The sequence below is a fragment of the Phacochoerus africanus genome, chromosome 6 (genome assembly GCF_016906955.1).
Source record: "Phacochoerus africanus isolate WHEZ1 chromosome 6, ROS_Pafr_v1, whole genome shotgun sequence".
NCBI classification, from domain to species: Eukaryota; Metazoa; Chordata; class Mammalia; order Artiodactyla; family Suidae; genus Phacochoerus; species Phacochoerus africanus.
The window spans coordinates 94,791,946-94,816,307 of record NC_062549.1 but is presented as its reverse complement, the minus strand read 5'-3'; the positions used below and the strand labels follow the sequence as shown (position 1 = coordinate 94,816,307).

The 24,362-nt window shown below is 52.3% G+C and overlaps 2 protein-coding genes across 8 annotated transcripts; one reads left to right on the top strand and one right to left on the bottom strand.

Annotated features, from left to right (window-relative positions):
• Nucleotides 1–302: 302 nt before the first annotated feature.
• Nucleotides 303–11,779, bottom strand: CLK2 (CDC like kinase 2). Of its 5 annotated transcripts, none has more exons than XM_047784405.1 (13): nucleotides 11,756–11,779; nucleotides 7,956–8,125; nucleotides 6,087–6,315; nucleotides 5,308–5,395; nucleotides 4,887–4,953; nucleotides 4,598–4,714; nucleotides 3,603–3,769; nucleotides 2,729–2,823; nucleotides 2,087–2,216; nucleotides 1,901–1,983; nucleotides 1,659–1,738; nucleotides 1,375–1,465; nucleotides 303–835 (listed from the first exon to the last, which is right to left on the bottom strand). In XM_047784405.1, the coding sequence occupies exons 2-13, from the start codon at nucleotides 8,123–8,125 to the stop codon at nucleotides 650–652; spliced, it is 1,503 nt and encodes a 500-aa protein (XP_047640361.1). In that variant the 5' UTR covers nucleotides 11,756–11,779; the 3' UTR covers nucleotides 303–649. The 5 variants fall into 5 exon arrangements, with proteins under 5 accessions (XP_047640361.1, XP_047640360.1, XP_047640362.1 ...); XM_047784404.1 differs by lacking the exon at nucleotides 11,756–11,779 and adding an exon at nucleotides 9,928–10,234; XM_047784406.1 differs by lacking the exon at nucleotides 11,756–11,779 and adding an exon at nucleotides 9,928–10,234 and having other exon boundaries at nucleotides 5,308–5,392.
• Nucleotides 10,202–23,600, top strand: HCN3 (hyperpolarization activated cyclic nucleotide gated potassium channel 3). Of its 3 annotated transcripts, XM_047784396.1 has the most exons (9): nucleotides 10,202–10,322; nucleotides 12,746–12,823; nucleotides 16,292–16,721; nucleotides 17,937–18,098; nucleotides 18,508–18,726; nucleotides 19,063–19,209; nucleotides 19,914–20,154; nucleotides 21,452–21,616; nucleotides 22,098–23,600. In XM_047784396.1, the coding sequence occupies exons 3-9, from the start codon at nucleotides 16,311–16,313 to the stop codon at nucleotides 22,802–22,804; spliced, it is 2,052 nt and encodes a 683-aa protein (XP_047640352.1). In that variant the 5' UTR covers nucleotides 10,202–10,322; nucleotides 12,746–12,823; nucleotides 16,292–16,310; the 3' UTR covers nucleotides 22,805–23,600. The 3 variants fall into 3 exon arrangements, with proteins under 3 accessions (XP_047640352.1, XP_047640351.1, XP_047640353.1); XM_047784395.1 differs by lacking the exon at nucleotides 10,202–10,322 and having other exon boundaries at nucleotides 11,866–12,823; XM_047784397.1 differs by lacking the exon at nucleotides 10,202–10,322 and having other exon boundaries at nucleotides 11,866–12,823; nucleotides 21,528–21,616; nucleotides 22,098–22,189.
• The last annotated feature ends 762 nt before the right edge of the window (nucleotides 23,601–24,362 follow it).

The following is a 24,362-nucleotide window of genomic DNA, read 5'->3' as shown; positions in this document are numbered from 1 at the left end:
CGCCTGCCAGGAGCTCTATTGAGTAAGTTTTAAATCTGGATTTCTGGCTCTATCCTGGGGCCCGGCCTAACAGCTATAGTAATCAGAACTTCTTTCCCAACTCGTCATTCCAGATCAAAGTGCTTCATTAGCCCTTCATTCTAACCAAGAAATCTTACCTTACCCATTACTACTCTCCTGAGACAGACTGGGCAGATAAACTGGCAGCCTATGGTTAATGTCGCAGGGTAAGATGGGACTCCCTTTGTTGACAATCCCTCCACCCCAGCATCCCCCCAAACCTCAAACTCCAGGGAGGGGGGTCCGATGAAGCACGTCATTTTATTTCACAAAGACTGTACAAAATTCCTTATAAAACATGGGATTGATGCCACCTGGTTACCTCATTCTGCCCCCATCCAACTCAACTGTGAAGGGGCAGGTGAGGGCGGGAAGAGTGTGAGATGGGACAGCATTATGTACAAGGCAGGGGTTGAAGCAATAGGTATAAGTTCTTTCATATTTACACTATTTCACATATTCACAGGTACACACGGAGCCAGGAGGAAGGAGTGGGCTCCGGCTCTGTTCTCTTGTATAAAAAAGCACCAGTGTCCTGGACTGGACACCCACTGCTGTCAGAAATGCAGGGGGGCCCAGAGCCTGATCGTCACCGACTGATATCCCGACTGGAGTCCCACAACTTGGCGTTAGGTGGCTCAGCCCGAAGGCGGGCGAAGAAAGGGTGCTGAAGGGCTTCACCCAAGGTCAGCCGCTTAGCAGGTTCATACTCTAGCATGCTTTCAATCAGATCGAAGAGCTGGTGGTGTTCTTCTGCCTCTGAGGTCAGATACCGCTGGTGGTGGAGGGCAGGAAAAAGGTGAGGCATGATGCCTTGCAAACCCTGCCTTCTTCTTCAAGGCCCTGGCTTCCAATCCTGGAGGACCAAGGCTCTGCGGGCAACTGTTACGAATGCTACCTAACCATGACCACACTGTAACCATTTCTGATGTTCTACCTTCCCACTAGCACCATTATTCCTTTATACTTTTTGAAAGTTCTACTTGTATATCCTTGTCAACTTCAGGAATCTTCTTTAGCTCCTCATTAAAAAGTAAGCTCTTCAAAGGTAGTTTATGCTTTTCTGTCTGACCTAAAGAATCCAGGACATTGCTTTCATCTCTGGTTGGCTCAAAAAAGGCATGGCTGTCTAACCTCATTCCCTCCATAAAACCACTCCCTCATCTCTCTTCTATCAACAAAAGATGTCTTCTTTCAGTTTTCCTCCCCTACTTTGCTAACTCTCTGCTTGTAAAATGCATTCCAGGGGCAAAACACCTTAAGAAGGAAGTGACCTCTGGGTGATGGGCACTATTTATTCCCAGCCCGGCTCACCCGAAGTGGTTTGCAGTTTTCTCGCACGTAGCGCCCAGCTGATGTGTTCTCATCCCAATCCAGGCGACCCCGGTAAAAATATTTCTGCTTCCTAGAGGGGAAGGGGGAAGTTGAGGAATCAGGGGCTTCCTCTTGTTGTGGGATAATTCCCTTATTCCCCCATCTGAGAGTAGCTGGAGGTCGGGGTGGGGGGGAGATGTCAAAGAAAAGAGAAAATGATGTGATATAGACCAATTTTATGGAGAGAAAAGGAGAAGTTTAAGTCCCTCCCACTTGAGGTTCACCTTGTCTTTCGGATCATCCGGGAAGGGATAGGACCCAAGATCCTTTCCATCATGGCTAGATGTTCTCTGTTGTCATGGGTCTGGGAAACAAAGACAGAACTGGGTGTGGAACCAGGAGGGGAGGCTGAGGACTAGCCGCCAGGAAGGTAAGCAGTGTGAACGAGTGAGCAGGCAGGTCCTCAGCAAACAAGGAAATCAGGCAGGAGAAGCCCAGTGGTCATATAACACACCCCACCACTTACTTGGAAGAGGGTGAAGCCAACATAGTATTCGAAGATGATGCAGCCTATGCTCCACACATCACAAGGCTGTGACCAGCCCAACTCTGGGTAGGAATGGGAAGGAAAAGGTATGAGGCTCAGAGGGGCCCCATCCTCACCATCACACCCCATCACATATCTGGACAACCTTGGTCCTTCCCCCCTTACCGAGGATAACCTCTGGTGCTCGGTAGTGGCGGGTAGAGACGATGGTGCTATGGTGTTCATGGTCAAAGGTGGCACTGCCAAAGTCTACCACCCGCACAGCTGTGCTCTTCACGCTTCGCTCATCTCGCTTCTAGGAATAAAGCAGGAAGAGAATGAACCTCCCTCTGCAGTGAGACGGAAAGAATGAACAGACTGAGGTTCTAGCACGATTCTCTAAAGTGCTTCTGAGCCTTAAAACAAAGCAATTCTGACCTCCTGCCTGCTCCCCACACATGCTGAGACGTCTCCTCCTTTACAGCCTCCCCCACATCCCGCAAAGTACTTTAGGAGTGGGGCAGGAACAGGATCAAGGGCTAACTATGGAACAGCATGCAAGTCTGTGCATCTGAAGAGTATGCCCAAGCAACTGGTGGGTAGTGTTCCTGAAAATGCACAAGAGGTAGCCAAGTGAGGAAGAGCTGCCTCAGCTGAGATCTCCACTTAAGTCAAGGGAGCAGAGCTGAGCTTCCCTTATAGAAAAAAGAAGGAAGCCCAAACCAAGAAACTTAAAAATGTGGGAGGACAGAAAGGGCGAAGAGAAGGGCAAAGTGGCACGGCCACCTGCACCCTCCCTGGCTAAGGAGCACACCCTGTCTGCCTTACCTTCTCTAGGTTGTAGGTGAGCTCGTAGTCTGAATTCACAAACAGAATGTTCTCAGGCTTGAGGTCCGTATGTGTCAGCTTGTTATCATGGAGGACTGCAGAGGAGAAGGCCAGGTCAGGGTTGGTCCATGTGGCCAGGGCTAACTGGCACCGGCTGACCCCCGGCTTGGTCACCTAGCTCAAGGCTGGTGAGGAGGCAGATCCAGAATTACCAGGCTGTTTACTGCTCTACATTCAAATGAAATGCCTGGTCTAAGAAGCCCTACACTCATTAATGGACGATACATGTGTATTTCTCAACCAATGTATAGATGGTGTGCTATGGGTTTTTTTTGTTGTACTGACTTTGACACCTGTCTATCTGACTCCTGTGACTTCAGCTCTAGGAAACAGTACTGTTGTGAAGATATAAGAAGAAGAAGTATGAGCAGTCTAAATTCTGCCCCTGGCCCCTTGGCTGCATTACGCCCCACTCCCGCCTGCGTTGCTGGGAACAGAGAGTATCTCAGCTCAAACAAATGTAAACCTCTAGCTCGAGGAATCTTTTTGTCTCTTTGTGCTTCCTGCTTGACTTACACCTTCCCAAGGAAGGGGAATGAAGTTAAAAAGAGGTAATTAAGTGCTTTAGTTTGAAATGCTTTCTCTTCCAGCTCCTGCTAGGCTGAATGTGGAGTAAGAGCAATCGGTGACGGTGAGGACACGGATGAAGGAGGTAAGTCTGAAGAGGAAGAGATGTCAACAGGACAGTGGATAAAAGAATGGCACATCATCGAGATGACTGTTTGAGGGGCTTCACTAGTGCACAAACTGAGACAGAAGAGGTCCAATGGAGGGAGGGGCTGCCCCAGAGTCCACCTCGGCCCGCCCCACTCACACTTGACGGCCTGGCACAGCTGGAAGGCCATGTGGCGCACTTGGTGGATGGGGTAGGGCAGGTAGTTGTTGTCTTTGAGGAAATCGAAGGTGCTAAGGCCCAGAAGCTCAAAGGAGATACACATGTGGCCATGGTAGTCAAACCAGTCAAACATCTGGACACAGAGGCTGGGAAGAGAGATGGAGGAAGGGGGATGTCTGATGAGCTCCCATCTGCCCACCACCCCTCCAACGAAGAGGGACTGCATAGCTGTCGATTCCACATATTTGTGTAAAAACATGCCAGCTCTTATCACCAAGAAAATTCAGTTCAGCTAGAGAATGGCCTTTCTGGCAGAACCAAGAAGAGAAGTACTACCCGCGCCAAGCCTCACATCAGTTTCCTGCAACATTTTAAATAGTTGAAAAAAAGAAAAAAAAAAACCCACTCTATTTGCTGAGGAGCTGCTGAGTGCCAGGCTCCAGTGTGGAGTCTGAATGGTCAAACAGCCACTCCTACATCCGGATCCCAGATCCCACTCCTGAAATTCACTCACCACCAGCCATCACTGGACCCATGTTTATAACTATCGTCTTATGTCTTTGCTTAATACTCTTATTCTATAGTTAGATTCTGGAATGTGTGTGAATAGAAAAATTATACATAAATGTCATCAGCATAGTTTTGGGTATTAAAAGTTCAACTAATTTTTTTGAAAATGCTGACTCTCAGACTCAGGGCCATTTCCAGGGTACATCCCTAAGAGGCCATCCTGGGTCAAAGGCAAACTGCAGAGCAATCTATCGGCCTGAAAACAAGGGGAGTGAATTTGAGAATATCACAGACCCTCCCTTCCTGCCCTAGTGTTCTATCTACTACTCTAAGATGACGAACAAAAGATGAATGGATGAGAAGATCTAGAACTCCCTGCCTGGCTAACCCAGGTCAGGAAGGTTTTCCTGGGGCAGGGTGGAGCCTCTCAGACTCCCCACACACTTCTTCGCTTGCTTGCTTACTTCTTGTTGTCAGGGTCCTTCTCATTGATTTTCTCCAGCACATTGATCTCAAGTCGAGCTGCTTCCTTGTACTTTTCCACATTTTTAATGATCTTCAGGGCAACTCGGGCCCCACCCCTGTAGGGTGGCAAGAAAGGATTTTGTTGGAATCTCAAGAAAATCTCAGATTGAACAGGGCTGCCCAGGGAAGAAATCCTACTTTTGGCTAGTCAGCAAAAAAGCCCCAAATAATTTTTACTACCTCTTTACAGCTGGCAGGCGTGGAGTACAGAGGGGGGCTGCCAATTACCTGCGATGGTCGACACACTGCACAACTCGGCCGAAGGTCCCCTCTCCCAAGGTGCTTATGATTTCATCTGAAATGAAAAAGAGCAGGGTCGGGGAGAGGGAGGGAGAGAAGGTGGGGAATGAGCTGAGTTGGAAGAAAAAAAGGGTACAGCAACCTGGGGTGAGGAGATGAAGGAAGGGGGAACAGATACAGATGGTCACAGGGGAAGAAAACCCCTGCATGATTCCCACCACCTTTAACCCAGGGGCCATGAGAGCTGGGAGTGGACAGCAGAGGTCAATTCTCAACAGCAACTCAAACCACCCAGATAAACAACACCACTGAGAAAAGGCAAAAGAGGCTGTGACTTGGGTTGGCTCGGGACGTTAGGATGGCTATGGGACCATTACAGGCTATAGGATTGTTACGATTTGGCTTGTACATCGCTCTTGTAGCCAGTCCCCGACGTGGTAGATGAGGTGGCCCTCAGCGTCGTCCTCTACACTCTTGGCTCTCCGGCTGCTGTGCTGCTGTCGGGGGGCGGGGGGGGTCGGAGCAAGCCAGGTGTCGGAGCGGGGGCCGGAGGGAGGCGGGGTGGGTGGTGGAGGGGTCACCGGTCACAGGCGCCCAGCCAGGGGGGACAGACGATGATGGGGGACAGTGGAAGGGAACACGTCAGATGCAGTAAGGCGGATCGGGGTGAGAAGAGAGAGCGGCGCATAATCCCAAGTCCCCAAACCCAAAACGGGAACGGGGAGAGGCACGGGCAGAGCAGAGAAGTGGTGTCGTTGCCAATGTCACCCACAACCCCATGCTCTATGCAATGCCCTTCCAGGCGGGGACGCATCTCCCCTTGCCCCCACCCAAGCCCACCTGCTGAGGGGGCCGTGGAGCCCAGGGCTTGGGGGAGAAAAGCAATTCACAGGCAAGGGCCCCATCAGAAAGTGGAGGCCTCAGGGGTGGAGGAGCCGTTCCCAATACAATAAGCCCCGCATGCCAGGGAGGGCATGGGGTTCACAAATGCTTCGTGCCCGTCCATCTCCAAAGCAGGTTCCAGGGCCCTCCAAGAGTCGGAGAGCTTCCAAGAGAGTAGACAGACTCAGCGCCCACCTCAGTGTTCATGCCCCAATGCTCAGCTGAGAATACGGATACTTCTCACTTACCAGGGTCCCAAAGGGCTGAAGAAGAGTGGGGAGAGGAAGGGCCTGGGCTGGCACTCACCGAAGATGAGCGGCTGAATGTCCGGCTGCGCCGCCTCCGCCGTCTGTGCTTCCTCCGGCTGCTGTGCTGGCTGCGGTAACTGCTGTTCTCCCGGTGATACTCAAAGGAGTGCCGGTAGTCTGTGTCATAGTAGGCTTCGGCCCGATCCCGGCTGTAGTCGTTCCGCCTGTAGCTGCCACAGTACCGCCGGTCGTACGCCCTCCGGTCCGATGAACGATCATCATAGCTGCTGTTGGGCAACAGACACCCATTAGGTACACTCGTTCAGGCCACATTTCTGGCTGGGCCATAGCTTGTGACAAGGCCCTCCCCATCACCGAGGACAAGGAGTGATGCCTGGAAAAGTTGCCCTCAAACACTCAAGTCACTCTCAAGAGAGGACCAAGGCCCAGTGCAGTGACGTAGGTAACTAAACAAAAAGGAAGATCCCCACAGCTGCACGTCCCCGAAAGCTCTGAAGACATCTGTACAACCACACCCTGTGAAGGGCGCCCCCCTCCCCATTCCAGGGATGCAATGGAACAGAGCCATTTCTTTCGCGAGCCTTTCCTGACAGACATGTAGCCTTGCTCCAAACTATCCCTAACCCATCCCTCCCATGGAATATGCTGCTGAGTTATTCAAACCATGCAGCCCCAACTTTGTCTTGTCTATTAGTGACCTCTAGCCTCTAGTTTTTTTTTTTTTTTTGCATTTGCTTTCCCTCTGCCTGGGACACTTCTTTCTTGTCTTTCAGACAAGCTTAGATGTCCATCTCTGGGAGGTTTTCTCTGAACAACAGTTCTTGCCCCACTCCAATCAAACCTTTTGGATGCTTCCTCGGCTCCTTACGACACACTTCCTCTGGGATAACCACCCCTCCTTTAATGGCTGCATCTGCGGCATGAGGAAGTTCCCTGGGCCAGGGACTCAATCAGAGCCACAGCTGTGCAACCTCTGCCACAGCTACGGCAATGCTGAATCCTTTAACCTGTTGTGCCAGGCTGGGGATAGAACCCCCATGCCCATAGCAACCCGAGCTGCTGCAATCAGATTCCTAATCCACTGCACCACAGCAGAAACTCCTGTAATAACACTGAACATCACAGTACAAATGGCTTGTTTTGTTATCTTTTTTTTTTTTGGGGGGGGGGTTTTAGGGCCGCACCCATAGGTTAGGGGTCGAATCGGAGCTACAGCTGCCAGCCTACACCTCAGCCACAGCAATGCGGGATCTGAGCCATGTCTGCAACCTATACCACAGCTCAGTGCAACACCAGATCCTTAACCCACTGAGGCTAGGGATCAAACCGGCATCCTCATGAATACTAGTTGGATTCGTTTCCACTGAACCATGATGGGAACTCCCTTGTTATCCATTTTTTGGGGGCCACACTGAGGCACATGGAGTTCCTGGACCAGGCATCAGATCTGAGCCATAGCTGAGACCCAAGCAGCAACGCCAGATCCTTAACCCACTGCCAGGCTGGAGTGTACCCTCGTCCCAGCATTCCCAAGAAACTGCCAATCCCATTGCACCACAGCAGGAACTCCTTGTTCCCCATTTTGAGCATAAACATCCACAAGCTGCTAAGCATGAAACCAATACATCTATTTTTTCCCTCTTTTTGTCTTTTTAGGGCCGTACCTGCAGCATATGGAGGTTCCCAGGCTAGAGGTCAAATCGGAGCTGTAGCCACTGGCCTACACCACAACCACAGCAACACCAGATCCTTAACCCACCGAGCAAGGCCAGATCAAACCTGCATCCTCATGGACACTAGTGAGATTCATTTCCACTGAGCCACGATGGGAACTCCAATAAATCTTTGTTCAATATAACAAATGAATGAGTGGATCAAGTATGAGTTTCTCTTCCTGAGGCCTCACCTCCGGGAACGGACGTGGTAGCTGTCTTCCCGTCGGCGCCGCCGTGTCCGGTCACTGCTGCTTGACCAGGAGCGGCTTCTCCGTCTCTTATGCTTTCGGCTCCGATAGTGTTCATGGTAACTCCCCCGGCTGCCTCGCTCTGAAGAATGGTACCTTCGAGGATGAGGCATCTAGAAAGGAAGGATAAACAGAAATAGTGGGGCAAGCTCTGAGTTTTCAGACGTCCCTTCCAAGGACTGACTCCTCCAGAGATGCTAAGCTGTTTTTTTGTTTTCGTGTTTTTTAATGGCTGGACCTGTATCATACGGAGGCTCCTGGGCCAGGCCAGGGATTGAATTCCAGCTTCGACTGTGACCTATACTGAAACTGTGGCAATGTCAGAGACTTTAACCCACCGTGCCAGGCCAGGGATCTAACCTGTACCTCCGCAGCTACCTGAGCTGCTACAGTCAGACGCCTAACCCACTGTGCCACAGCAGGAATTCTTCTAAGCTGCTTTCTGTTCTTCAATTTTTACCTGTATTTACCACCCACAGCTTCCTTGTGCTTAATGGAGTATATATTCACCTAATAACTCTGGCTGACAGCTTTAGGAAGCTTCACTCCACTGAGTTCATTGCTCTAGTCTGATTTTCCTCAAATATGGCTTCATGACAACATTCAGGCCACAGCTCATTACAGGTGAGACTATGTAATTGACGAAGACGGCCACAGCTCATCTTTGGCTGAGATTTAGGATGGATCTGTGCGACGCTGCATTCGCTATTGTGCTTTACTATAATGAATAATGCTTCACTATATACTATTATGGTGTTTTACAATCATTAGTGTATCTTATCTCCCCAACTAGGCCATCCATATCCTGAGGGTAAGAATCCAGTTTTCCAGCTTTCCACTTATAGTATATATACCAAACACAAGCAAGTTCCAGGGATCTGGGTCTGGCCCCTTGAACATTTCTCACATCAATGGCCAAATCGTCCTTAAATGGTTTTAATCCAGGAGGCCCCAAGCTGCAGTCAGCTTTCCACCCAGCCCCTTCCCTTTTGGGTTAGGAAGTACCGAATAACTGCTTTTTAATTAATATCAGTACCGCCTGGCTAAAAGCTGGTCACCTTCCAGTTACTGGAATTGGAATGGCAGGGTGCACTAATCCTTTTTTCCTTCAAGGAAAGAAAATTACTGTCAGGAACCAATAAGATGAGACTTACAGGGCAGAATGAAAGTACATGGGCCAGGGACAGAGGTGCACCTTGTTGGGGGTGTCAGTGGTAGGATTAGGTGTGGAAAAGGCTTAATGATTCCAACATCTGGCTTCCATTCTGAGCTACTTCTCAAATTGAAGAGAAGGGTGGCATTTGATTCATTCCAGGCGTAAAAGGGCTTGCAGGAAGCCAAGAAGACGCAAGTACAAGATTCTCCCAGATAACCCAACCTTGCTTAACACAGCCACGCACATGTCATCTCACTACATACACAGTGCCACCAAAGTCCCTCACAGGCTTTCCTCCTTCCTACCCTCCCCCCCAACTATCTCCAGCTTACAATCTTTCTCCACTTCTAATCTTTTCCTCTCTTTCTCACTTAGAAAATCCAGAACTAACTCCTAGAGTCAAACTCTTTCCACAGCCTCCAAATGACATGGTGGTGTCTTCCAACCTCTCCAGCTTTGGTCCAACTTTTGAGATTTCTATTCTTTCTCATCTTTGCAACCACTCCTATCTTTACTCCATCACCCCTTCTCCTACTTCGGTCCCTCCTAACTTTCCTATTGGTCTTTACCAATGCATCTAAGACAGGGCGACATTCCACCTCATCTTCCTACTCCTCACCTCTGCCACTTCGCACATCTCAGCCCCACCCCACCCCCAAGCTCGCCCCGTCCCTTGCCCCCAATCCAATCTTCTCCCCGTCCGCCCCGCGGTCGCCATCTTTCCGCGCGGCCCCGCGGCCCGCCAGCCCGCGCGCTCACCGTTCTGGCGGCGAGGCCCGTGCGCTTGTCCCACAGGAAGTCCGTGATGGCGGCGGCACTGCGGCCGGAGTCCCGGCACCCCCGCGGCGACGAAGTGCGGCTCCACCCCCCCAACCCGAGACCCTGGACCTCCCGCCTCGTTCCCGGGCTCCGTTCCAGTCCCGCCCGCCCCGGCTCCGTGCCCGCCCCCAGGATCCGCTTGGCGCCGCTCGCACCGCCCCCGCCCGGGGCCCGATCCCAGCTCGGTCTCCGGCTCTGGCCTCCCCGATCCGCCGCCGCCGCCACCGCGAGCGAGCACGTACGCACGCACGCACGTCCTGCGTCGATTCCCAGCTACCCCTAGGCTCCGCCCCCAGGACCGCGCACGCCTCCGCGTCTTAGCGTAGCTCTGTCCGGTGAGAGCCGAGGAGGTGCTGGGGGTGGAAGTTCATGGGGGCGGGGAGAGAGTGGAAGCGGTTTATTGGGCTCGCGCTGCCTCGCCTGGTGTTCTTTCGTATCCTTCTTCAATCTTTGACCCTTTTCGTGGGACTTATGTGGCTTGCTTTGTTAGGTTTGGAGGTTGAAAGGAAGGGGTTGTGGTTTACGGAATGTCATCGCTCCGCAAACCTTTTGAAGCCTGGTGGTGAGGTGTGAGTCTCCATCATAGCCTGTTTTTGAAACAGTTCGCCTACCAAACCACAGCAAAGAGGGGCTCCCATCTTTTGTCCTGAACAAAAGCTGGTGCACGTTGTGTATATGGGGGAGGAGGGTAATGGCTTTGGAGGAAAGGTTTGAGAAATGGAGGGGTGGAGATTCAGGTGCCAAAGAAAGGGAAATCACTTGAGAACTTTGTTATATACCTACACATAATATATGATAAGTCTAAATTTGGTGAATTAAAAAAAAAAAGCAGAAGACGAGAAAAACTGGGTAAAGTTACAGATGTTATAGAAGGAATTGAGCAGTAAATAGGAAAATGAAAAATAACCTGAGGATAACTATATTCAAGTAAAGAAACAGAGAGGAGTCAGGGTGGAGGATAGTCAGATGGAATTTTTCATCAGTTGGCCAGAAATGGTTTAGGAAAAGTTTCCTGAAATAGAAGCTGAAGGGTAATGAAGGGGTGGAGAGGAAAGTGAACTTCACTTCCTCCTCCGTGTACACTTTCCCTCGTTCATTCAACAAGCATTTATTAAGTTCCTACTCTGTCCAGCACTGTGCCAGGCTCAAGGCTCCTGTTCTTCAGAGCTTCATAGTATAATGGGAAAGACCTGTAAACAAATAAGGGCAGCCTTGTGCTAAGAGCTGTTATGAACAGTGGTGTCCTGGCCACTGTAAGAAAGCTCTAGACTACAACCCTAGCTTGGGAAAGGAGAGTTATAAATGTGTTTCTAGGTTTCCTAGAGGAGATGACATCTGAACCAATGGATGGAAAGTGAATTGGAGGAGAGTGCTAGGCAGAGAAAGTATTTACAAAAGTCTGGAGACAAAGCAAAATGAAGTGTTTAAACAGAATTGGAGTCCTGGCTTTCAAGAGAGGGACTATCAGAAGGGAGGTTGTTGAAAAGAGAGGTCTAAATTTTGCAAGGCCTTGTGTTGTCATTCTAAGGAATTTAACCGTAATCCTATAGAACACTAAGAAGTTTGAAGGATATTAAGCAAGTGAGATAGCTACATTTAGATTTAGGAAGGTAACTCTGGAAGGAGAATTGGCCTGAGAGTTGAGAGACCTATTTAGAGGCTTCTGAAATAATCTAGGTGAAAAAATGCTGAGGGCTTGAAATAAGTCGGAGGCAATAAGAAATGGAGATAAAGGGAAGAATTTACTTCACATACTACTGTAATTTACCTGTTCTGTTTGCGGGCGTAGACGAGCAGTGCCTTTATGGCTAGGGCTTTGTATTCATCCTTGTATCCTCAGCGGTCGCTCAGTGATGGGCCGAGTTGCTTGTGGTGAAGGTGGCAGATGAATTCAGAAATGAAATACTAGGGGGAGCAGTAACGAGGAGATCCTTAGGAATATGCCTAGGAGAGTGCTGAGAGAAAAAAAAAGTGAAATGCAGGAAGTCCGTAAGCGAGAGTTAGGAAGGAGAATCCCCAAAGAATCCCTGCCTCTTCCATTGGTTCCCAATTCCTCGCCCTCCGGAGGCATACGAACTACAACCGGCGTCCGGTTTTCCCGCGGATCTCAGGCGGCCCCGCCTCCCCGGCACTCCGTGGTTAAAGGAACCGCAACTCTAGGCCACGCCCTCTTGGCCCTGGCTGCGTTCTCCTGAGCTTCCTACACCTGAGGGACCGCCCACATTGGCTAAGTCACACCCACCTCGGTGTCCCTCCGGTTACAGGCTTTATTGGCTCCGCCCCCTCCCGGGAGGTCTCTCGGTGGCCCCACCTCCGCCCGCCCTGCCCAGCCTTCCCTCAACTCTCGCCAGGGGGCGCAGCGCAACCCCCCTGCCACCCGCGGCAGAGTCTGTCGCACACACCCCCTCCGCCGGCGCGCCGGCAGTTCCTAGCCGACTACGCCTCCGCTCAGAGCCAGCCCGGCTGCTCCCGCTCCGACTCCGGAAAGGGTCGGGGGTCCCGAATGGCCGCGGCAGGGTATAGGAGGCCAAACGTGTAGGCCGACAGGCGTCATGGAGGCGGAGCAGCGGCCGCCGACTGGGACCAGCGACGGGGCGACCCCTGGACTGGAGGCGGCGCCTCCTGCTGCCCCGGCGTCTACGACCACGGCCTCCGGTCCGATCCCTGGGTCCGGGCCCGGGCCCGAGCCCAAGAGGAGGCAGCTCGGGACGCTGCTCCAGCCTACGGTCAACAAGTTCTCCCTTCGTGTGTTCGGCAGCCACAAAGCAGTGGAAATCGAGCAGGAGCGGGTCAAGTCAGCGGGGGCCTGGATCATCCATCCCTACAGCGACTTCCGGTACTGAGGGTCCGGCAGGGAGGGCGGGGGACACAGGTCCTACCTCCACGGGCCGGGGCACGGGGGCCGGGCCAGCCACACCCTCCACAGGCACTTCATTTCCGGCCCAGGGGTCCCTTGGGGGGCCGACAGTCACTTCTCCCAACCTAGCCCGGGAATTCTTGGGCATAGGGTCCCCAGCCGGAGATCCTGGCTGACTTCTTAGGCTGGGGGCGCTGGAAGGGACAAGCAGATTAACAGAGACCTGGATTTCCCATTTCAGGAAGCCGGCACCCCACCTGGACCACAGGGAATACAGGAACTAGGGACCGCTGCCTCCTCCAGTCCTGCTTGCTGGGGATCTGGGAAATTTTATCATATTTCAAGGCTCAGGGTCAATCTGAGGGAGAAACTGAACTCTGCTATCTCCCACCGACCCCATTCCCATCCCCAGCACCTGCCTAGTTCAGCAGGGCAGGCGACCAGGGAAAATAGGGACGCTGGGGGTGGGGGAGGGGCTGTCCAGACAACAGCTTTGATCGCTGTCCCTGGTGCTGAAGGAGGAATTCTGCCGGGCAGGGCCGAGACTCAAAGTGATTTGAGGCAGCCACGCAGAAGCACGGCCACCGCCCAGGTGACCACCAGAGAGAAGGGACGAAGAGAGGGGGTGGGGCTATTCCACAGTCCCCATCAGGCTGTACCTCCACATCAAGGTCGCTAGGGGAGGAGAGCAACCCTGTCCTTGGGGGAAATGAAGGACAGCTTTTGGATGAGGCAAGGATGTGTGCAAAGCACCCAACTTGGGGAGCAAAATGAGCAGAAAGAATGAGGTGTGAATCAAGAGCCTGGAAACACAATTGGAGACCCAGACATCATCTTAATCCACATACACACTCCCTAAATGTTCCTAGTTCTCACATTGTTCTTTCACTCCTCTCTTCCTTACTGCCTCATTCTCACCTTACCAGTGCACCTTTTCTAGTCTCCTGAGGGTCACTGTTCTCTCACCCATTTCACCCTCAGATGTATCCCCAGAAGCCATGTATTCCTGGTATTATTGTGCTTCTTCTCTGTCCTCTCTCCTGCATCACCCGCCAGGCTTGTGACTGCCTGTGAGTCAGGCTGTGAAGATGCTCTATGGCTAGGCAAACCCTCTTTCCCTCTCCTCTCCCAGCTCATGTACAGGATTTGTCCAGTGGCCATGAAGGAGAGGAAGTGGGGATCTAGTATTTGTTGATAGAAAGCACAGCGTCTGAGGGGCTTCCTGGAGGCCTGGATTTGGAGATCACTAAGCTTCCTTCAGGGGCTGAAAGGACTGATCTTGCAGTCAGAGTCAGAAGGGGCTGCGTCCTGGGTTGATGCTGCAATTAAGTGTGTCCTGGAATTGAAACCACCATAGCTAATTAGGACCCTCAGATTGTCCAGTGATCTTTGAATGAAGGCTTCACCTCACTCCCTCCTCTCCTGACCTCTTCTTTTCACAGCTTCCACCACAGCAGTGTGGCTCTCCCTGCCCATGCCCTTGCCTGGGCTCAGCCAGAGTTCCTGTGGGCATAGGGAGGTTAGAGGAGGAAAGGAGGGCAAAGCCTCAAGCCTTGCTGCCTTGGGATCTGCTGTGGGGCTTCTCAGTATGTGCAGTGCTGTCTGAGGTGCAGGACAGGGAACACCTCTGAGAAGCTAGTTCAGATGGAAGGCAGGATAGATCACCCCCACCTTGGGACACAGATGCACAGATCCTAGCAGAGAAACAGGAACCGTAGGCCCAGCTGTGTTGGGGAGGAGGGCTGGGGTGGGGCAGGCTAGGGAAGGCGTGAAGTCCTAGACTGGGAATGGGCAGAGAGCTGGAGATGGGAAAGGAAGCAACCTCTTCAGAAATCTGGGGATAAAGGGTGGGTGAGTCATAACACCAACTACTGCTTGTACAGCACTGTCACATCCATTGTCTTGGTGCATATTTTTTCAGCAGCCCTGTGAGAGCAGCAAAGGGGATTTATCTTTTTTTAACTTAAAAAATACTTAATAATAAAAACATACAATAGTGACATAGATTATATTCATATAGTAAGGGTGTTAGCTATATATTACTGTATGTGAAGAATACATATATGCACACTAGGGGTATATTTAGTAGGGATATATGTAGATATATATATATATGTAGAAAATATATCTATAAGGTGGGTATATATAGTAGAACAGAATATAGTAGGATGTATATATAAATTATAAACCAGGAGTTTCTGTCGTGGCACAGCGAAAACGAATCTGACTAGGAACCATGAGGCTGTGGGTTCCATCCCTGGCCTCGGTCAGTGGGTTAAGGGTCCAGTGTTGCTGTGAGCTGTGGTGTAGGTCACAGACACGGCTCAGATCTAGCATTGCTGTGGCTGTGGCGTAGGCCGACAGCTATAGCTCCAATTTGACCCCTAGCCTGGGAACCACCATATGCTGCAGGTGTCGCCCTCAAAAGACAAAAAAGACAAAAAAAAATTATAAACCAGACTCCCATGTAACAACTATACTGACTATACTGTGGGTGTCCCAGAAGGCTTCCTACTGCTCTCACATTCCTTTTCCAAACCCACTATTTTAACTTTCTTTTTTTTTTTTAAATGGCCACACCTGTGGCACATGGAGGTTCCCAAGCCAGAGATTGAATCCAAGCTGCAGCTGTGACCTACAATGCAGCCGTGGCAATGCCAGATCCTTGACCTCACTGCACTGGGTTAAAGGATCGCAGGGGGTCAAACCTGCACCTCTGCAGCAATCAGAGCTGCTGCAGTACCACAGCAGGAACTCTCAATTTTTGTGGTCTCCATTTCCTTACTCATATTTATGGTTTTACCGCTTTTCTGTGACTCTCTAAGTAATGCCGTTTAGGTTAGCCTATTTTTGAACTTTGTATGAGTGAAACCACATAGTATGTTTTGTTTCTCAGAATTACCTTTGAAAGATTCATTCATATTGCCAAAGGTAGCTGCAGTTGGGTGGTTTCACAGCTGTATGGTATTCCGGGGTATGAGTATATCATAGTGTATTTATCTACGGTGTTTGTCTTATTTACACTTTTCCACTGATGGACATTTGAATTATTTACAGATATTTATTTATTTATTTATTTATTTATTTATTGCAAGGCCAGGGATCGAACCTGCAACCTCATGATTCCTGGTCAGATTCATTAACTACTGAGCCACGACAGGAACTCCGAATTATTTACAGATATAATGCAGTTATTCCTGTATATATCTCCTGAAACACATTTTCCCTTGCATGTGTATATACCTAGGAATAGAATTGCAGGGTTGCCAGAAATGCAAATGTCTAACTTTACTGGGTAATTCCAATTGGTGGTCCCAATTTACACCTCCACCAGCTGTAAACCGTCATTCTGTTGTGCTGTATCCTTGCGCGCTTTTGGCCGAGTCAGACTTTCTGCCCTTGTGAAATAGCACGGTGGTCTTACTCCCCATCCCACCCTTACCTTAGGTTTTACTGGGACCTGATCATGCTCCTGCTGATGGTGGGCAACCTCATTGTGCTACCTGTGGGCATCACCTTCTTCAAGGAGGAGAACTCTCCGCCTTGGATCGTCTTCAACGTCCTCTCTGACACTTTCTTCCTGATGGATCTGGTGCTCAATTTCCGCACCGGCATTGTCGTTGAGGAGGGCGCTGAGATCCTGCTGGCACCTCGGGCCATCCGTACACGCTACCTGCGCACCTGGTTCCTGGTCGACCTCATCTCCTCTATTCCCGTGGATTACATTTTCCTGGTGGTGGAGCTGGAGCCACGACTGGACGCCGAGGTCTACAAAACAGCGCGGGCCCTGCGCATCGTGCGTTTCACCAAGATCCTTAGCCTGCTGCGGCTGCTCCGCCTCTCCCGCCTCATCCGCTACATACACCAGTGGGAGGAGGTGGGGTGGGGAGGTGGGCAGGGGGGCTTGCAGACTCCTCCAGACAGTGATGGGGCTCCTGGCGACTTCATGGGGTGGGGCGGATGGGTGGGGCTTCCAAGCATGGGTGGGTGCTCTCCAAAGTTGGAGGAAATGTAGGGACAGAATGAAGGTCCAGGGGATGGGTCCCCAAGGTGAGAGGATGGTAGTGCAGGAGGGTGGAACACAGTTGCTGGAAAATCACTTGAGGGTTACTTGGACACTGGGAGGAAGGTGTAGGAAGGGAGTTGGGAATTCCAGAGTGTGGGAGAGGCTACAGTTTCAGCTTCGGAACAGCAGTTTAGTGGTTCAGGGTGGAGGCTCTGCAGTCTCATTACCTGTGGTCAGATCCCAGTTTTACTATTTACTATATGAGACTTGGTTTCCTCTTCTTCTTCTTTTTTTTTTTTTTTTTTGCCATTTCTTGGGCCGCTCCCGTGGCATATGGAGGTTCCAGGGCTAGGGGTCTAATAGGAGCTGTAGCTGCCAGCCTATACCAGAGCCACAAAAACGCAGGATCTGAGCCCCATCTGCAACCTACACCGCAGCTCATGGCAACGCCGGATCCTTAACCCACTGAGCAAGGCCAGGGACCGAACCCGCAACCTCATGGTTCCTAGTCGGATTTGTTAATCACTGCACCACAACAAGAACTCCCTTGGTTTCCTCTTCTATAAAATGACAATGTTCAATATACTTACATATGATAAAGTTATAAGGATTAAAGGAATTAATACGTGTAAAGCCCCAGAACAGTGCCTGGCATATAGTAAGTTCTCAGTAAGTTATCCGTTATTGTTATTGGAGGGGAAAAGGGCTTTTGGCATTAATCCTTACGTGTGCCCTGGGGACATTGTACTGAAATGCCCTCTCTCCTCTTTCCCAGGCTATACTTGGGCAGCGTGGACAGTAGACCTTTCTGAGTTTCTGCTGTGACACTTGCTGTGTCATTTAGGGCACATGATTGGCATCAGTTTTCCTATCTCTAAGATGAGAGTAGTAATACAGCCTCCTTTGTATTGCTACGTAAGTGTGGTGTAAAGCTCTATGCGGAGGAATAACAGCCACAGTTTTAAAATTCATGGGAGCTGGGGCTAGAGAGAGGTTCAGAGAGAGAATTATTTGCAAGGCCGGGAATGGAGAAGGACTGGCAGAGAGGGGTTCCTGTCCACAGCAGCCCCTCCTCGGACTCCTCAGATCTTTCACATGACCTATGACCTGGCCAGTGCGGTGGTTCGCATCTTCAACCTCATCGGGATGATGCTGCTGCTATGTCACTGGGATGGCTGTCTGCAGTTCCTGGTCCCCATGCTGCAGGACTTCCCTCCCGACTGCTGGGTCTCCATCAACCACATGGTGGTGAGAACTCCCCACAGCTCAGCCTCTCCTGGGCCTTCGAAGGGCTCTTCCCCTTAAGTAGGAGGGATGAACCCCGGGGGCAGGAGGTGGGAGATGATGGAGAGATGACCAAGAGAGAAGACAGGAGGGGAGGTGAGAGGAGAGGGGAAAGAGGCCCAGAAGAAGTGTCTGTGTGTTGGAGCCAGCAGGCAGGGAAGGAAGGCTAGGCAGAAACTGCAGCCCCCAAGCTGTAAAAGAGGCCCCTTCTGCCTCAGGGCCCCCCCAAACAGAACTTCAGTTTCTCCTGGGAGGCAGATCTGAAATAGAAGAGGGCAGGCAGAAGGACTGAAAGAGAGAGAAGAAGGGGGCAGGAGGAGAATGAGGCTCTGAGGGGCATATGCCCAGCTCTGCAATACACTCTGCCCCGCAGAACCACTCGTGGGGCCGCCAGTATTCCCACGCCCTGTTCAAGGCCATGAGCCACATGCTCTGCATTGGCTACGGGCAGCAGGCACCTGTGGGCATGCCCGATGTCTGGCTCACCATGCTCAGCATGATCGTGGGCGCCACATGCTACGCTATGTTCATCGGCCACGCCACCGCCCTCATCCAGTCCCTGGACTCCTCCCGGCGCCAGTACCAAGAGAAGGTCAGCAGGGGCAGGAGGAGGAAGGGGAGGGGCGCTGGCGGCTGGGTAGCTCAACGTGGAGCCCATTCTGACACATGCCCCTGTTGGATCTCTGTGTCCTGCCTTGCCCCATGTCCACTTGTCCCATGTGTGTACCTTTTCCTTATTTGGACTCCTCCTCTGCCCACGTTGGGGTTTTCCTGTGATGCTGCTATGTGTCCTCCCCGTACCCACCATTATCCACATGTCCTTCCGCCTCCGTGTTTCAACCCCATGTCTGTGACCTTCCTCCACATGCTCCCCCCTGCCCTGTCCTGGCTCCACACCTGTCTCCATGTCACCCTTCCACCTCTCCAGTACAAGCAGGTGGAGCAGTACATGTCCTTCCACAAGCTGCCAGCGGACACACGGCAGCGCATCCATGAGTACTATGAGCACCGCTACCAGGGCAAGATGTTCGATGAGGAAAGCATCCTAGGCGAGCTGAGCGAACCGCTTCGGGAGGTGGGACTGGGTGGGGCCCTGGAGGGAGGCTCTTGAGGGACCTGGGCTTTGGGGATGCTCTCTGGGGTAGGGGCTGTTTGTTAGCAGAGGTACCCACAGGGAGTAGGGCCCACAGAGAGCCCCATGGGCGGTCAGGCCTTTGGGGGACTTTTCAGGGCTAAGGTTTTTCTTTTTTTTTTCTTTTTTTTTGTCTTTTTGCCATTTCTTGAGCCGCTCCCGTGGCATATGGGGGTTCCCAGGCTAGGGGTCGAATCGGAGCTATAGCTGCCAGCCTACACCAGAGCCACAGCAACACGGGATCCGAGCTGCATCTGCAACCTACACCACAGCTCACGGCAACGCCGGATCCTTCACTCACTGAGCAAGGCCAGGGATCGAACCCGCAAACTTATGATTCCTAGTCGGATTCATTAACCGCTGAGCCACGACGGGAACTCCGCTAAGGTTTTTCTTAAAGATGTTACAGGGGTGTGGTGTACATAGGGAGGGGCTGCAGGGATCTCTGTTTCTGGGGGGAGATGATCCTTTGAGGGCTCATATTGCTCCGAAGGTGGGAGCTTAGAGATGGTCTCAGGCGTACTGAAGCATCCACATCCGGTGGCAGATCATGACCCCAGGGGCGGGGCTTCCGGGGAGGACAGATGGGGGGGAAGCACCTCAGGGCAGATGGTCCAGCTTCTCTGACAAGCCCCTCCCCCGTCCAGGAGATCATTAACTTCACCTGCCGGGGCCTGGTAGCCCACATGCCGCTGTTCGCTCATGCCGACCCCAGCTTCGTCACGGCTGTGCTCACCAAGCTGCGCTTTGAGGTCTTCCAGCCGGGGGACCTCGTGGTGCGTGAGGGCTCCGTGGGCAGGAAGATGTACTTCATCCAGCACGGGCTGCTCAGTGTGCTGGCCCGCGGCGCCCGGGACACCCGCCTCACTGATGGATCCTACTTTGGGGGTCAGCAGGCCTCAGGGAGGGTCGGGGGGGTCTGGGGCAGAGGACAGAGGGCAACTGCTCCCTCGGATTAGGGTCTTTACCTGGCTGTGCTGCAGGACCACAGAGTTCCAGCCCCTCCTCAGTGTTACTCAGTTAGAATCTTTGGGTCTGGAACCTGGAGTTCTGTTTTTTTAAAAGCTTCTTAAGATATTCTAAAAAAGAGAGAGAGAAAGAGGGAGATTGCAGTGCACAGCCAGGTTGAAAGTTACTGGGCCAGTGAGTCTTTTTGAATCCTTAAGCAGTGAATTCCAAGGATCCCATAAGATGAGGGAGAGAGAGGAAGAAAGCAGTGCTGTCCCAGGGGCTTGAATTTTGTAGCTCCCTGATGGTATGAAGCCAGGACCTAGCCTGTGGCTGTGCAGCCTCCCAGCTGCTGCTCAAAGTGATTTGAGGTTTATCTAATCTCTCGGTCCCCAAATCACCCATCATGTTCCATTATCCAAATTGTGTTCTTTTTTTTTTTTTTTTTTTGCTTTTTCAGGCCACACTTGTGGCATACAGAGGTTCCCAGGCTAGGAGTCCAATCGGAACTGTAGCTACTGGCCTACACCACAGCCACAGCAACACCAGACTGAGCCTCGTCTGTGACCTACACCACAGCTCATGGCAACGCTGGATCCTTAATCCACTGAGCGAGGCCAGAGATTGAACCCACATCCTCATGGATACTAGTAGGGTTCATTACCACTGAGCCACAAAGGGAACTCCCAAAATTGTGTTTCCTTTTGCCCTTTGGCACTGCTTTTCTCCTGGGTTGCCCTTGGTGTTCATTCAAAGGAGTTGGAAGGGTGGGTGGGGAATGCAGAGGGCACTACCCCCAGCCTACAAGTGGAGGTGGGGTGGTAATGAAAGTGGAGTGGAGGAGGTCCCCGGTGGCCTAACTGTTAAGGATCCGGCACTGTCACTGCTGTGGCTCGAGTCATTGCTGTGGCGCGGGTTTGATCCCTGACCCAGGACCTTCCACATGCTGACAGCCATGGCCAAAAAATAAGAAGGTGGAGTGGAATATCTAAAGTCTGGGGGTCAACACAACCTAACTGTTTATCAGCTTTAATTTGGACAGAGTGAGAAGACCGTGCTCTCTATGGGTCTGCAGAGCAGCTGTGCTTGGAACACTGAGGGCCCCCTGGGTGGGTGGGTGATCATTAGTTTCTCCCATCTGGGGAGGAGCCTGGGGAAACTGGGTCAGCTGCTGCAGACCCACTGAGAGACAGTTCTTTGGCCGGTGTGTCTGAAGGCCTCCCCCCAACTTTGGCAGAGATCTGTCTGCTGACTCGGGGCCGCCGCACAGCCAGTGTGCGTGCTGACACCTACTGCCGCCTCTACTCACTCAGTGTGGACCATTTCAATGCTGTGCTCGAAGAGTTTCCCATGATGCGCCGGGCCTTCGAGACAGTGGCCATGGATCGGCTGCGCCGCATCGGTGAGGCCTATTTCACCATGTCTGCTCTGGGTCCAGCATGTGTCTTCACCCCATCTCCATGGCAAGGAGTCCCCAGCATCCCAGGGTCCAGGCTCTAATGCCTTGGCATCACACCCCAGCCCACCCTAGCCCCCGCAAATGCCCCCAATGGGGCTTTCACCACTGTCCTTATCACTCAGCGTCTCCTACCCCTGAGATATCACTCCGAGTTCCCGTGCCTTGAATCCTCTTTCCCTGAGTCCCAGTCCTTGACTCTCACCATCTCTGATACCTACTCCCATCTCCTGACCCTCTTCATCCAACCCCCATCTCGCAATCTCCATTCTCCAACTCCACCTCCGTCCCCTTGACCTCTATCCCCGACCTTCACCCCACTGCCATCCCTCGACTCCATCTTGTTCCCCTCATACTCTTTGATATCCAGCCTTTACCTTGGATTCCTTTCCTATCTTTCACTCCTTCTCCCTGGGATAATTTCTAGGCAAGAAGAATTCCATACTACAGCGGAAGCGCTCCGAGCCTAGTCCGGGCAGCAGTGGGGGCCTCATGGAGCAGCACTTGGTGCAACATGACAGGGATATGGCTCGGGGTGTTCGGGGCCTGGCCCCAGGCACAGGAGCTCGACTCAGCGGAAAGCCAGTGCTGTGGGAGCCTCTAGTACACGCGCCCCTGCAAGCGGCTGCTGTGACCTCCAATGTGGCCATTGCCCTGACTCATCAGCGGGGCCCTCTCCCCCTCTCCCCTGACTCTCCAGTCACCCTCCTTGCTCGCTCTGCTCGAAGATCAGCAGGAGCAGGCTCCCCAGCCTCCCCACTGGTGCCCGTCCGAGCCGGCCCTCTGCTGGCCCGGGGGCCTTGGGCATCCACCTCCCGCCTGCCGGTTCCCCCTGCCAGAACCCTCCATGCCAGCCTATCCCGGGCTGGGCGCTCCCAGGTGTCCCTGCTGGGCCCGCCTCCAGGTGGAGGTGGGCGGCGCCTAGGACCTCGGGGCCGCCCACTCTCAGCCTCCCAACCCTCACTGCCTCAGCGGGCAGCAGGCGATGGCTCTCCTGGGCGGAAGGGCTCAGGAAGCGAACGTCTGCCCCCCTCAGGGCTCCTGGCCAAGCCTCCGGGGACAGCCCAGCCCCCCAGGCCACCGGTGCCTGAGCCAGCCACGCCCCGGGGTCCCCAACTCTCTGCCAACATGTGAAACCTTTGGGTAAGCTCTCAGGTGCAGTGGCATGTGTCCAAGGGCAGATGCCTCTTGGGAACACCAGGAGGACCTGAAACGCTGCCCTATGGGAGTATCTCCCCTTAGTACAAAGAAGATGGCCTCTGTCCTCAGCTCAGGCACCCTGCAGCCTGACACCCTCCTAGTCCACTCACCCATTCATCAAAGACACCGAGTGCCTACCATGTGCAAGGCACTGTGCCAGGCGCTCTATGTCCCCACTGCCAAGTAGAAGTGACTCCAAGCCCTCTGATGAAGTTTAGTCCCCTGGCTGTGGTCTTGCCAGGTGCAGGCCCGGCCCGTGATCTCATCTTACTAAGCACAAGTACTTGTCATCGCCATCACTGCCACGTAACTAGATGTCTCTGTTTTCCTGCCCATGACCTTGCAGGTTCTGCCTGGCATGGTTGTCTTCCCATCCTGCTAGCATAGCTGGGCACTGCCAATTCCTTGTGCCCCCACTGCTGTCAACAAATGTCTTGGGTCCCCATGTGGGCATACAGCTTGACTGCCGTGTGTGGACCCTCCCTGTCTACACCCCCTGAACGGGAACACGGATCTCCTGCCAAGTTTCCTGCATTCTCTGTCTCCGTGGTAGAATTGCCTTTTTGTAAATTGGGAGCCACCTCTTCCCTGTGCCCCTGTTCCAGTGGTGTTCCCGTTAGAGCTAAGGGATTGTTGACACCCCCTTAATTCAGTGTGCCAACCTAGATTCCCCCAACCCCGGGGCGGGGGGCAAGTGGCTGAATCCTTGATGGCATTTTTTTTTCTTTCCTTCCTTCCTTATTTAATTATTCTTATTTATTCAATTCATTTAATAAGTATTCATTAGTATTTATTCATTTACTTGTTAATTTTATTTATTATCAATTCATTTTATTTACCCATTTCTTGATCCAGCCCTCCCCTCCTGGTAGGGAGGCAGGAATGGGCAGGGCCCCTCCATGCCAGCTCTTGTGGTCCTTGCCCAACTCTCATCAGCAGCAATACTTGAATCCTCTCCCTATCTAGGTAGGGGTAGGAAGGGCCACCTGAGAGGAGGAGGACTGTTTTTATTTTTAGGGTTTTTTTCTTCCTGCTGAGTTTGCTGAAGGTGCAGAAGCAAGGGGAGGGCCCGAGGTATCCAAGCCTGGGGAAGGGTAGGCTAGCCAGTGCCTCTGCCTTCTCAGGGATAAGAGAAATCCCTAACCCCACCCCTCTGTCCCTGTGCCTACTCTGCAGCATCAAAGAATGTGGGACCAGGACCCCAAATCTTCTTTTCTCTTGGGTGGGGAGTTCTGGGGTTCTGGATGGGTGTGGGAGTTTTATATTGCTTCCAAAAGCTGGGTTTAAAAAGAAAATAGAGACACTTGTTTTGGCTCCTGGTTCATGAATGGGCATAAAGTGGGCATTTTAGGGGGCAGGTGGAGGCCCAGCAAGGCATGAGGTGGGTATGAGGGCAGCCAGGGAGTGGCCTGCAAGCCTGAATGTGATAAAGACAGTGACAGGATGAGCCCACCTGGCTCTTAGGGCTCCCTGGCTTCCATCTGCCCTAGCT

Excerpts from the sequence above, each read along its gene's own strand:
- CLK2 (XM_047784405.1), bottom strand. The coding sequence starts at position 8,125 with ATGCCTCATCCTCGAAGGTACCATTCTTCAGAGCGAGGCAGCCGGGGG. Across the intron at positions 4,954-5,307 it reads GGACTGGCTACAAGAGCGAT|ATGAAATCATAAGCACCTTG; the intron begins GTACAAGCCAAA and ends TTTTCATTTCAG. Across the intron at positions 3,770-4,597 it reads AAGGACCCTGACAACAAGAA|CCTCTGTGTCCAGATGTTTG; the intron begins GTAAGCAAGCAA and ends CTCTCTTCCCAG.
- HCN3 (XM_047784395.1), top strand. The coding sequence starts at position 12,540 with ATGGAGGCGGAGCAGCGGCCGCCGACTGGGACCAGCGACGGGGCGACC. Across the intron at positions 16,722-17,936 it reads ACATACACCAGTGGGAGGAG|ATCTTTCACATGACCTATGA; the intron begins GTGGGGTGGGGA and ends CGGACTCCTCAG. Across the intron at positions 18,727-19,062 it reads GGCGCCAGTACCAAGAGAAG|TACAAGCAGGTGGAGCAGTA; the intron begins GTCAGCAGGGGC and ends CCACCTCTCCAG.